The 13,786-nt window shown below is 38.1% G+C and overlaps 1 protein-coding gene across 7 annotated transcripts in view; it reads right to left on the bottom strand.

Moving 5' to 3' along the window:
- igsf9ba (immunoglobulin superfamily, member 9Ba) overlaps positions 1-13,475 on the bottom strand; it is a 96,139-nt gene extending 82,664 nt beyond the window's left edge. For all 7 annotated transcript variants that reach the window (XR_007829205.1, XR_007829206.1, XM_051129472.1 and 4 more), the window contains exon 1: positions 13,196-13,475. Coding sequence is in view for 5 of the 7 variants with exons in the window: in XM_051129472.1 (XP_050985429.1) it covers positions 13,196-13,259 (64 nt within the window). In the remaining 2 variants the exon portion in view is untranslated. The remainder of the gene's footprint in view (positions 1-13,195) is intronic.
- Between the last annotated feature and the right edge of the window lie 311 nt (positions 13,476-13,786).

The raw sequence follows: 13,786 nt of genomic DNA, 5'->3' as shown, positions 1-13,786 counted from the left end.
GAATCAAAATTAGAGTTGTGTGGCATTTAGTCCACATCTGTTATCTTTGAGGTTATCAGCTTTATAATGGTAGTGAATGGCTGTTGATATTCAGTACTCCAATAGTGCATCCATCCATCACGGCTCCCAGGGGTTAGTAAAGGCTTCTGAAGCAAATCAAAGCATCTGTGTAAGAAAAATATTCATATTTAAAATGTAATAAATCGTAATCTCTACCTTCCGCTAACTGTTGTACGCATGTTCACGAGAGAGTGGTGTTCCAGTGGATGACGTAGGATGTAGGCGTAGCGTTAGCTTCGGTGAGAGTATGTTAGTCTTAGTTCTAAGGCTTCAAAGAGGTCTAATTATACTTTTTCACTTTTTGAATTTTAGTCAGTGTGTGGTGTGTATTTTTGGGCATAAAAAAGATCTACAAAGTTACAAATCTCAAAGTCCATATTTCATTTTTAAAGAATATCTTTTTAAAAACCTTAATGAACGGCTTCTTTGGACTACAGTGTTTGTTTTCCGCATGCTATGATGTCACAACGCGGTCCATTAAAATAAATCCCACCTATGGAAATTCTAATTGTTGGGGGGTGTGTAGGGACGAGGTGGGGGATTAGCCTAACTTTAGAGATGCAGTGTGGAGAGCCGCTTCAACGAGCTGCAGCGTGGCTGGTATAAAAACAAGCATTGACTAGAGTGGCCACTTCAGAGCAGTAACGCACTACAAACGTGTGCAGTACAGGGGTCGAAACACAGGCAGAGGCCGCAATTTACTCCAGTGGCCGCGAGGAGCCGTAATGCACCGCAGACGTGTGCAGTGTGTGGTAAGAGATTTATTCATCATACAATGTAGTTAACTTTACTTATAACGCAAGTGTTTTTTTAAATGCATAAACTTGCACTAGAATAGGCTAGGCTAATCAGTGATGATGTTCTTTGATAATGTTAATGTTAGGCTGCTTTTAGCCTTATGCTGGAGCTGGTTTCGGGCAATGAAACCAAGTATGTAAAATAACTAAATAAATTAGCAAGATAATACCATGTATTGGGCGATCTCGCAGGCTGATGATAGGAAACAACACTACTGTAGCGTATTATTTACTCACCCTCCATGCATCCTAGGTGTACATGACTTCGTTCTTTCAGATGAATGCAATATTACAAATTATCCTGGCACTCCCAAGCTTTAGAACTGCATAGATGGGCGTTTCTCTTCATCAGTCTAAAACAGGTCCAATAAAGTGCATCCATCTATAATTAAAAAGTGCCTCACACGGCTCCGGGGGGTCAATAAAGGCCTCCTGCAGCGAATCGATGCTTTTTTGTAAGAAAAATATTGTAAGAATCACTTTAATCTAGCTTGCGCTAACTGCTTTGGCAAGAGGCATGACAGGGTGGAAACACCGTCTAAGTTGTTTGCCAATCGTAACACAGTGGGGCAGCTAGCCAATCACAACACATTTAGTTTTTCGGAAGGCAGGCCTTCATTAAACCTGGAACAAATCGAGCCATTTGTGCCAGGCTGGGGAGAAAGGTATTGTAATAATGTACATTATGTGAAAAATAATGCGTTTTTCGAACCTCCAAGCATGAGAGCATGTTCTAGTACACCCCCAAAATAAAATCAAGATATTGTAAAAGAGCATAATAGGCCTTTATTAACCCCCTGAAGCCGTATGGAGTACTTTTATGATGGATGGATGCACTTTTTTGGGCTTTGAAATCTCAACACTGTAGGCTTGCCACGATAGACGGTGTTGACGGTGTTACCGGTTTTAAGAGGCAACACCGGTGACATCACTTTTCCACCGTGACACCGTCCCCACATTTTTTTTTTTTTTAAGTATTTTTTTTTTTTTGTTTTTTTATGAAATATTTATTTGAATTAAATGGAAAATATAATTCTAAATAATTTACTTAAGACGAGAGCATGCACTATAATTAAAAACTGAACATGGCTACATTGCGTCATATTTCATTTATCACGTGAGGAGAACGAGAGGAGTCGAATTTACAGAAAGAGAATGGCGTTGTGTTTTTTTTTCGTTATGTTAATAAAAGTTCTGTTTAATATCAGTGATTTTTTTTTTTTTTTTTTTTTGTACTTTCGTTGTCGTCCATTCAAACAATTGACGCCGAATTGCCAATTCCCGCAAAACTGAAAGTGAAAGTATAATACGCACGCATTTATAAGCTATTTAAACGCAGAAAAAAAGAGGAAAAGAGGAAACCCCCACCCCCACGGTGATACCGGTATTACCAGTGTTGTCACATGTCGATTAACCGGTGGGGAAATTTCCTCATCGTCACAACCCTACAACACTGCCATTATTAAGCTTGGAAGAGCCAGAAGATTTTATAATATAACTTCAGTTGCATTCGTCTGATAGAAGAAAGTCATATACACCTAGGATGGCTTGAGGGTGAGCAAATCATGGGGTAATTTTTATGTTTGGGTCAACTAGTCCTATAAGTAACACTATTATCTGTCACATCTAATTAAAGCATCTGCTCTTATTCCACATAAAACGCGGATATCAAACATTACAGAACTGACTATTAATCGCTACAAACCATGAATGAATCGACTCAAAGAGGAGCTCTCAGTGGTGTGACTCCCTCCCCTTCTGAGACACAAACAACCAAGCTGAATGGTTACTAAAGCTCAGACAACCCCGAACTTAAAAACCCTTTCCATCAGTAGATGGAATTAGCCATTATCAGGATGAATAAACTGATGCCAACATGCTGGAAGCTGACGAATAAATTTGTTTATATTCATCATAATTAGATGCAGTTATACCGGTTATATAATTCACAATACAGTACAGTCTTTTCATACTCACTAATGGTATAAACTAATACTGTATGATGGCAATTACTCAGCACATCAGCAGCAAAACCGCACGTTCCTGGGATCAAGCGTAATCTGTGCGCCAAGAGGCAGCGTTAGTCTCCCTGCCAACAGGGGCATTGGGACACATCATGAATAGGCAATCAAATGGAGAACAGAGCAGAGGTAGGTTCTCAAGGACACTAACCCACTCGGCTGCACAGGCCACTGACAAATCTGTAATTGAATGCCAGCCTGTACATGATGAAGGTCACTTCTCAGAGAGCAATGTGTCAAAGCTGCCCAAAGAAAGCAACATGCCGTGAGGTTGAATGACCAGGGTAAAAACATCAGTGCGAGTGAAGATATAGACATACTACATGCTTTTTCTAACTGGCCTCACTGATGCTCATGTGACTGATTGGAAGCAAATTCCTGAAACCATATCTTCAAGAATTTGCTGCAAAGCCTTCTCAGAAGAACAGGGCTAACTCCATATACAATGCAGCTCATATGTGAATCAGGTGAACTCTAAACATTAAGAGAATGTTTAATAGACAAGAGTATTTTGAGGTACGTTATGGTTGAATTGAAGCAAATATCCTCTGTATGCATGATAAAAGTAATAGTGCACTCTCCATGACTCTAGCACAAAAGAAAAAGTTAGCAGATGAAATAAGAGACCTCTGGGACACCAGATGGCCGCTTTGCTCAATGGAAACACAAGCCGCCATCACTGTAACAGGGTCGTAGGTGTCCATCTGACGGAACGCATCGCAAACTCATCACTGTGGTCCATCTGGAGGCTGGTGTCTCTGAACTTACAGATCTGTTCTTAGACTCAACATGGATTTGATGGCACCATATGCTGAAGATTTTTGACTAGACACTGGTTTAGAAATACTTTGAAGATAGTTAAAGGGATAGTTCACCCAAAAATGAAAAGTCTATCAATTACTCACTCTCATGTTGTTTCAAACCCGTAAGACCTTTGTTCATCTTCAAAACACAAATTAAGATATTTTTGATGAAGTCCGAGAGCTATGCAAGACAGCAATGCAAGTGACATGTTCAAGGCTCAGAAAGGAAGTAAGGACATTGTTAAAGTAGTCAAATGCGGTCGTGGTATTGTCATGAACATGACTGACACGGAAGAGAAGAAATTGCTAAATAGGGGAGAGTGGGGTAAGATGAGCCATTTTTTACTTATGTGGTCCTCAAGATAAGGGAAAACAAGGGCAGAAGCACAATGAAAGTATCTAAGCAATTTCAGTATGTTTCCTATCAGTTTAAATTATCTGAATGTATCTGAACAAAGGGTTCTCAAAATATGGCTTCTTATTAAAAAAGTGTTCCTGTGGCTCAATTTGCCCCAGGTTAGGGGTAAGTTGACCCGAGTCAATGGGTAAGATGAACCATCTGGGTGAAAAGTCCTGAAAACTGACAAACTGAATCTGATTCAAACCCATGTGAAATTTTAAAGATAATTTACCTCTTTTAAAAACTCAGTAATCAAATTTCATTTTACAAACAGTCAAATTTCTTTTCTTAAAGCTAACTTAAAATAAAACCAAATGAAGTTTAATTTTCAATCTTTAATTGTTTGCATTTCTGAAACAATACCTAACAATACCCTAACCTTGCTGCTAATATTTTTTAACATGATTAGCATATTACTAGCATGTTGTTAGCACGATTGAAAATAGCTGGTTTAACCTTGGCTGGTCCTTTAGCAGGTCTCCCAGCTTGACCAACCTGACAAGGTAAAAAGTGGCCAAAACCACTTTAAAACCAGCCTAGGAGACCAGCCAAAGCAGCCATTCAGCTTAGGCTTGTTTTAGCTGTTTTTTTTAAGAGGAAGTTGTTAGGCTTTGCTATAGCAATAAATAGCTTAGATGCACCATAGATCTCCTTGTATAAAAGTTTTCACCCACTCAATGAAAGCCTATGGGATTTTAGGTGGATTTGATAGCCTGGTTTTCGAAAACTGTGAGCCAGATCACTTAGAAAAGATATAGCAACTAACTTCAGACCAGTCTAAAGGTCTGACCCGAGTTTGGTGGTTGTAGCTTTAAAGCTCTAGGACAGGGGTCACCAGATCCGGTCCTGGAGTGCTGGTGTCCCTGCATAGTTTAGCTCCACCCCCAATCAAACACACCTGAACCAGCTAATCAAGGTCTTACTAGGTATACTTGAAACTTCCAGGCAGGTGTGTTGAGGAAAGTTGGAGGTAAACTCTGTAGGACACCGGCCCTCCAGGAACAAGTTTGGTGGCCCCTGCTCTAGGAGGAGATACTGACTATAGTATAATAATAATTGTGCCCCCCATGAAAACGAAATGCCCCCCATTGAAGATTTTCTGGCAACGGCCCTGTCACGTGGACTATTTTAACAATGTCCTTACTACCTTTCTGGGTCATGAATATGTCAGTCGCGTTACAGGTCAGAAATCTCTCGGATTTCATCAAAAATATCTTAAATGTAATGTCTTACGGGTTTGGAACGACATGAGGGTGAAAAATAAATAACAGAATTTTCATTTTTGAGTGAACTATACATTTAACAGGGCAAACTATTTTAGGTGACATAATTGATCAGAATTTTCAAAATCAAAGTTCAGTAGATCACAGAAAATAAGATGTTTATGTTTGCAATGCATAAAACCACATATGCAAGCCACTGTAACCCAATAATGGCCTAACAGGGCAGGTAACAGTTCCATTCACTAGCCCTAAATTCCCTAACACCAGTCCCAGAACACCAGGCTGTATGCAAGGGGTATAATCTCAGTAAATCACAGCAAATACAGGAGGAACGCAAACAGAGGCAGGTACACAGAGTCTCAGACGTGACGATGCCTCGAATGTTGAAATGGCATTTGATTACAGTTACGCTTAAAACTGATGACAGCAGAGGAAGAAATGCACATTCTCAGCAGGAAATCCCATCTTGAGGAAAACAAAAACGAAAGCATCAGCATCTTTTTCCACATTACACTGAGGTACGATAAGATCAGAAAGCATGACGACACACCCACCACACAGAACAATGCAAGGTATTTTCTTAATAAGACGTCATCTAAAATATGATGAATAATGAAGCCGGCCAATACAGCCGGAGTTCTCCGCTATAAGGTAGCTACGCCTGAGGGAACGGGAGAGTCGAAGATAGTAAAGCGTCCCTCGGGGAGGAACGGAGATTCTTCTGCTTGCTGTCTCCTAAACACAAAGCTATCAGTGTAATATTTCACAGGAACAATGCGAAGAGATACGTGGCGGAAAATTATCCCAATGCATATCGCTACATAGCGCGCCCTCCGACAACAAATAGCTAGCTAATGCATCAGTATAAAAGAGCTCATTTTAATGAGGAGAGTCTCCATAGCAGTGCGCAGTCGAGTGCAAAGGGCTCTTCTAATGTAGTGCACTGTGAAGTCCAGTATGTCTGAGTGGACTGCTAAATATTTCATGGCGGTGAGGGAAACGGCACGAGCCGCAGCGACGGAGCCCCAGCTGATGGAGGACTGGAAGGAGACAGACTGTAAGGTGAGACTGGGAGAGGATGTAGGCAGCGCCGTGGCAGCCTGCCCAACTCTAGCAGGAGCTACTGTCTCAGCTCAGCCTAAAACACCACTACATCTCACCCCAGCCTCACAAGGGCTGACAGCAGCACTGTGCTTTTACTGATTGACCCGCACAGGCTGACAGTGGACGCCTATAGATATCTCGCAGCTTTTTCGACACTTAAAAAAAAACTGCAACAGCAAGTGATTGGTTGCATTTGAAATGGCTAGTTAAAGGGAATATCGGATGCAAAATTAACTTTTAAATAATGTTTGCATATCAGTTGGCATATAAACCACTCTACAATGGTTAATAATATATTCACTCTTTCTTTTTAATCCTCAAAAAACTAAACAGAATTAATTATCAAGCCATTTTGATTTTCTTAGCAGTATGATGTCATACTGCTCAGGCCCCGCCCAGAACTGCTAACAAATGGCACCATATTAGCATATTTCTCACAATGTCTCAAGTAATGAAGGTGTTTTTGTAATTGGATGTAAAAGTGAACATACAAGTCTTCATTTTCTCCTGACATCAGAGGATTTTTTTTTGTTTTTGATGGTAATGTGCCACCGAATACACTAAAACGGAAGAGGGGCAGGGTGAGTGGTAACTCATTATCATTTAAAGAGACATGCACTGAAACGGGTCGCTGTGAACAGAGCTGTTTTTGACAAGGTAAAAAGGTGTTTTACACAACCATTGAGGAATTTTAACCAAAGTATGTTGCTGACATTTGATGAAGACCCTAAAGAATCATACCAACTTGTGGAAAATGGGCATCCGATGTCTCCTTTAAATTTATTTAGCAAATATATTTAAAATGCGATCTTGTATCAAATCATTTAAAATGCATGACTTGCGTAACACCTATCGAGCATGTTTCTGCATAAAATTAGGATGCATTTTTAAAAAATGACGTTCCTTAAAGAATAGTTCATCCAAAAATGAATGAATTTTGTCATCATTTTTCACCCTCACATCATTCCTGTACCTGTAGGAGTTTCTTTCTTATGTTAAACATAAAAGCTGACCAACAGCTGGTTGGTTTGGTTCTTCAAAATGTTTCTAAGTATCTTCTCTTGTGTTCAGCATAAAAAAGAAACGTACACTAGTTTGGAACAACGAATGAGGGTGAGTAAAGGGTAATTCCATGCAAATGTCAACTTTACCGTGAATAATAAAGTTTTTACCAAAGGTTTTTACTATACTGATAGCACAGATGTCAACATTGTGGTTCAAATATCCATGTGAGGTCTCTCTTAAAGTTTTAAAAGCATTTTTTTATTATTTTTAGTGCATGATTTTCCATACTCTGGTATATGCTATTTTCAGTCACATCCATAACAGTACATATTCCATATAAATAGACACATCATATATGTAGCATTTCTTATTTATTTGTTCTACTGTATTTTTTTTTTTGTCCTATTGCTTGTAACTAGTTTCTTGTTTTATTGCTGACTGTTTACTTGTCTTCAGTGAGCTTTATTTTTTGTTTTATTTTTTATATTAGGCTAGTTTTAACTTTTTGTAGGGCTGTTAAACGATTAATTGCGATTAATCGCATACAAAATATATATATGAATGTGTTTGTATTTATACATACATAATCAGACAGTACACGCACATATATTAGGAAAACACAAACTTTTTTTTTTGTATGCGATTAATCGCAATTCGTTTGACAGCCCTAATTTTTGGTGATATTAACACTGGTGACAAGAATTATGAAATTTCTATGGTATCAAAAATGTTGATATCATAAAGACCTTATATAAAGCAAAAATAACTATATTTTGATATATATTGTTAAAGGGGTCACAGGATTTTTCATTTTCCACAAGTTGATATGATTCTTTAGGGTCTTAATGAAAAGTCTATAATATACTTTGGTTAAAAATTCTCAATTCTCACCCCCGCCCCTCTCTACTCTCTGTGGAGTGACGAGCCTGTTTACTTTAGCCGCTTTTAGCCGCGTTTAACCACTAAACTTGCCAACTAGCAGGTTATTAGGAAAGGTGATTGCAGAGATTAATAAAAAACGCTTATACTCACTTCTGCTGTAGGTGAAGCTGGATCATGAATGATTTGCACGAACATAGACGGATATATGCAGATCGTGGCTCGATTTGAAAAAGGGGATATTATTTTTACAAATTAATTAAAAACCACTCCATGGATTTTTATCATTATAGGGTAGATTTGTACATACACTGCCAACACACATTAATGTTCAAACAACATGAAAAAGTGAAGTTTGCATCCGATGACCCCTTTAACGTGAAATAAAATTACTCAAGTCATGGTACAAGATTTGGTCATATCTCACCCCTTCTCATGACATAATAGGAACATTAGCAAAACGTTTTTAGATAGTATTTTTGTTAGCTGGGTTAACGTTTGAAAACACTTTTGGCATACTGTTATTCAGACAGCGATAACTATGGTTCTTGATGTGAATGACTTTAAAGGAGAAGTCCACTTCCAGAACAAATATTTACAGATAATTTACTCACCCCCTTGTCATTCAAGATGTTCATGTCTTTCTCTCTTCAGTCGAATTTTTCTCCATATAGTGGACTTCAATGGTGCCCCCAAGTCTGAACTTCCAAAATGCAGTTTAAATGCAGCTTCAAATGGCTCTAAACGATCCCAGCTGAGGAAGGGTCTTATCTAGCAAAACGATTAGTCATTTTCTAAACAAACTGACAATTTATATAATTTTTAACCTCAAATGCTTGTCTTGTCCCAGTCTGCGTGAACTCTTTCTGGTTCAATACAGTCAATACAGTTAGGGTATGTCGAAAAACTCCTATCTCGTTTTCTTTCCCAACTTCAAAGTCATCCTACATCGCTGCAGAAGTACCAACCCAGTGTTTACAAAGTGAACATGCAGAGAAGATCAAACGCCCTTTACGAAAAAAGGTAAAACAGCGATGTAGGACGATTTTGACGTGGAAGAAGAAAACGAGACGGGAGTTTTTCGACATACCCTAACTGTATTGACCCGAATTACACAGACTATGCATGCGCATCGCAGAGACGAGACAAGACTAGCATTTGAGTTTAAAAAGTAAATAAATTGTCAGTTTGTTTCAAAAATGGCCAATCGTTTCGCTAGGTAAGACACTTCTTCCTCGGCTGGGATCATTTTTGGGATCGTTTAAAGCCACATTTAAACTGCATTTTGGAAGTTCAGACTTGGGGGCACCACTGAAGTCCATTACATGGAGAAAAATTCAGCAATGTTTTCCTCAAGAAACATAATTTCTTATCGACTGAAGAAAGAAAGACATGAACATCTTGGATGACAAGGGGGTGAGTACATTATCTGTAAATTTTTGTTCTGGAAGTGGACTTCTCCTTTAATAAACGAAATGATGTCACAGAAGACCACTTCAGACACTTATGACTGTGTAAAGATCAATAAGTCTTTTTAATGTAAGATAATTTTACCTTATTATGATTAGACAAGGTTAGTTAAGATGAGACACTACTGGCAAAAACATTGTTTTCCATGCATCTGTCAATTTTGTGATTTTAGGCTTTTCATTAAATATTTTTTTCAAACTAGTGGAAAGAAAAAACACTTTTGAATGTTCTTTTATAGCACTTTATCATTAGGCATCTGTAGATTTCAATTCCTGAACTGAGCCAAAAATCTCCACTTCAGAAGGACTTACATTAATAATTCACAATATCTGAGAAAAATTACTATATATATGTTATATACATTATATTAAAATTTTTAAAGCCTGACCTTTTGAGCCATTACAGGCCATGTTATCCTCCCTAGGATCACAGACACAAAAGTAGACATGTGGAGCCACAACCAAAGATCTCAGCAAGTCGTCAGTTTTCACTCTCACTGAACCAGTGGTTGCACCCAACGGTCAGAAGGCTGCAGGTCAGACAAATACTGCTTGGCAAGGTAAGGGGGAAGGGAGCTTTGCCAGAGGTGTCCATTACCGACAATCTGCAAACTGTGCCAAGAGCTGCTCTTCACAGCTTTATTAAGACTGAGACTGTCGCTGGCCCTGCTTAATGTAACACTCTGTGTGTGGCTTCAATGCAGAGGATGATGCTTGATATCAGGCTGTGGGAAACATACTCTTTTCTGATAAACTCTGTTCTGACTTCTATGTCCATAAATTGACTCTTAGCTGATATTTTCTAGTTTAAATGCATAATTTATTTTTTTCATGGTTTAATACTCTTCTAAAGATTCTAAGGATCTTGAAATCCACTCATGGGAGTCTTTTAGGATCACTGGAGCAATCAAATTTAACACCTAGATTGTAAATTCAGATACTTTTTGAAGGTACTCCAGTGTGTACATTATGTTATTGTTCAGATAACCAAAAATGATGGCACTTAAATAACTCTCGCCATTATATTTTTCCTCACAGGAACCTCTGATTAGATCATTTTTTCCTTGACTGCCTCATCTTTTGTTGCAGTACAGAATCTCTCCCAGCATCTCATGAGTCTCAAACGCGCTTCTCGCTCTCTCAAATAAACCATTGTCTTTGACTTTTTGTGATTCATTCTCAAATACGAAACTGACTTTTTGTCTTGAAGCTAACAAAAGCCGTTCGACAGACCCAAGAAACTCCGTTGCTCAGGCACATGTTGGGCAGCGGTATAATTTTGTCAATCAGAGAAACTCAAAGCGATGAGTGGTGCTCTTATCAAGGCCTAATTTATGCCACTTGTGCACTAACATTGTCTCATTACAGTGTGCTTGACGTTCCCTAAACGACAGCTTCAAAATGGCTGATGTTGGATTTGGGAGACAGGAAACAGACTGTGGGTATTATTTCATAGAGTACATAAAATTACAGGCAGAAAAGCTCTCAAACAAGCATCTAGGCCTGGGGTTATTCCCTGTTATTTTTCATCTTGCAACCCACAACAACTGATTTTATTCACTGCACTTTTAAACGGAATAGCACTGAACTACCAGTCAAAAGTTTTTGAACACTAAGATATTTTTTTTTTTTTTTTTTTTTTTTAAAGAAGTCTCTTCTGCTTACCAAGCCTGTATTTATTTGATCCAAAGTATAGCAAAAACATTAAAATTCTGAAATATTTTTACTGTTTAAAATAACAGTTTTCTATTTGAATATATTTTAAAATGTAATTTATTCCTGTGATTTCAAAGCTGAATTTTTAGCATCATTACTCCAGTCACATGATCCTTTAGAAATCATTCTAATATTCTGATTTGCTGCTCAAAAAACATATATTTATTATTATTAAATTCTTATTTGATGAATCGAAAGTTCAGAAGAATGGCGTTTACCTGAAATAAAAATATTTTGTGACATTTTGATCAATTTAAGGCATCTTTGCTACATTAAAGTTTTTCTATAATTTCTTTTCTCAAAAGAAACTCCAAGATTTTGAATGGTATAGTGTACAGTCGCAAAAGCTTTTTATATCAGATAAATGCTGAACTTTGGATCTTTCTATTCATCAAAGAATCTTGAAAAAAAAATGTACTCAACTGTTTTAAATATAGATAATAATAAATGTTTCTTGAACAGAAAATCAGCATATCAGAATGATGAAGGATCGTGTGACAATAAAGACAGGAATAATAATGCTGAAAATGTAGCTTTGATCACAGGAATAAATTAAATTTTAAAATATATTCAAATAGAAAGCAGCTATTTAAAATAGTAAAAATATTCACAATATTACCGCTTTTGCCGTACGTTGGATCAAATAAATGCAGGCTTGGGGAGCAAAAGAGACTTTTTTTAAAAACATTAAAAACCTTACTGTTCAAAAACTTTTGACAGGTAGTGTATTTTTTTTTTAATTTATTTAATGCTTAATAATAATGTCTGTGTACTTCATACATTTGACTGTAAGACAAAGTTAAATAATTATAAATAAATATATGCCTACATATTTTTAAATTTTACTTCATAATTTAAATTACGGTTTGTTTAATTAGACAATCACCGTAGTTAAAGGAGGAAATAGCTCCTCCTGTTGGCCAAAGATGGAAAAGCAAGGTTAAGTCAGTCCATTCGTCAACAAATAAAGGCTCCAAATATAATAAATATATTTGAGAAAGGACATAATATCAGTGAAAGGGGCGAAACAAGCAAACGAAACGATCAGGCACACCGTATCTTTCAAAATGCATACGCATATTTGTTTTGAGGCTATGCATTTGGGCTTTTCTCATCATAATACACAAAATTGAGCATATATATCCCTGTGTAAACAGGCACGACAGACTGTAGTAGCCCAGACAATCGCAGCATGTCTCCATTCAGTGCCGCACGCCCCTTTTTAACACAAACTGCAATTCTGGACAATCTAATATCTGTGATTTTCTATCTTAACGTCTCGAATCAGGGAATGCATCACGGATGATCAATGCATGTGCATGCATAAGCGCTCTTTATGGCACACAAAAAGCGTTTGTCATCAAAAGAGCATCAATCGATTGTAATACACGCCTTCAATTGTCTCGCTCATGCCCTAATATGAGATGATGCAAATTGAAATCATGCAAGGCTGAATAGCAGGTTGTGAAGTTTTATCCCACATGAATGAATGCATTTAATAAATGATTAAAAAATTGAATTGATTGGCATATACATGTAGCTCAACTGGTAAAGCATGGCGCTAGAAACGCTAAAGATCCCAGGAAACGCTCATATCGTGATAAAACGCATAGCTCGGGATATAACGCGTTAATAAAAGCGGCATTTAACGCGCAGTTGAAACGCCAGTGTGTCTTTAGCAAATTGATGCAGAATAAAAATCCTGCACTTCAACTCACCTTGAGCTGCCGTTCCTCGGGTGCTGAAAACACTTGCTATCAAAGTGGCCACATACCAAATCATAGTACTATTGCCAACCAGGAATAATAGCTCAAAGTGCCCCTTTCAATAAATCTTTCATATTCAATTTCCTCCGTTTCCAGTCTGATACCCTGCTTCTCATATCCTGCGCTCTCCTCTCTCAGCGTTTTCCTTCATTTTTTTTTTCCCCTGCCCGTCCTTCCTATGGCATCCTCCCCCGAAGAGACAGAGCACCTGCACCAGCGCCTTTATGGAAGACGGAGATGTTCCGAAGTGCAAAGTGAAACCAAGTGTGGGAATGTAGCCATTGGGTCCGCCCCCGCCGCGCTCTGATTGGCCAGCGCCGGGCGCTTTGGGGCGTGTATTGGTTAATCATCCGCCCCCTGGTAGTAAAATGGCATGGCAGATGCTCTTATTCAAGGTGAGTTGGAGTGTGCTGGTGTAGTACAACTGCTGCAGTATCATGCGCATTAACAGAAACCAAAGTCCGCACCTCTTTGGATCTTCTCTATTGTGTGTCTTTTTTGAATGGCACATATGTTGTTCTGGATCTATGCAGATATGAACGA

Source organism: Labeo rohita, chromosome 15, assembly GCF_022985175.1.
Source record: "Labeo rohita strain BAU-BD-2019 chromosome 15, IGBB_LRoh.1.0, whole genome shotgun sequence".
In the NCBI taxonomy this organism is placed as follows: domain Eukaryota; kingdom Metazoa; phylum Chordata; class Actinopteri; order Cypriniformes; family Cyprinidae; genus Labeo; species Labeo rohita.
Note: the sequence above shows the minus strand (reverse complement) of the source record. Positions and strands in the feature narration are given on the sequence as shown.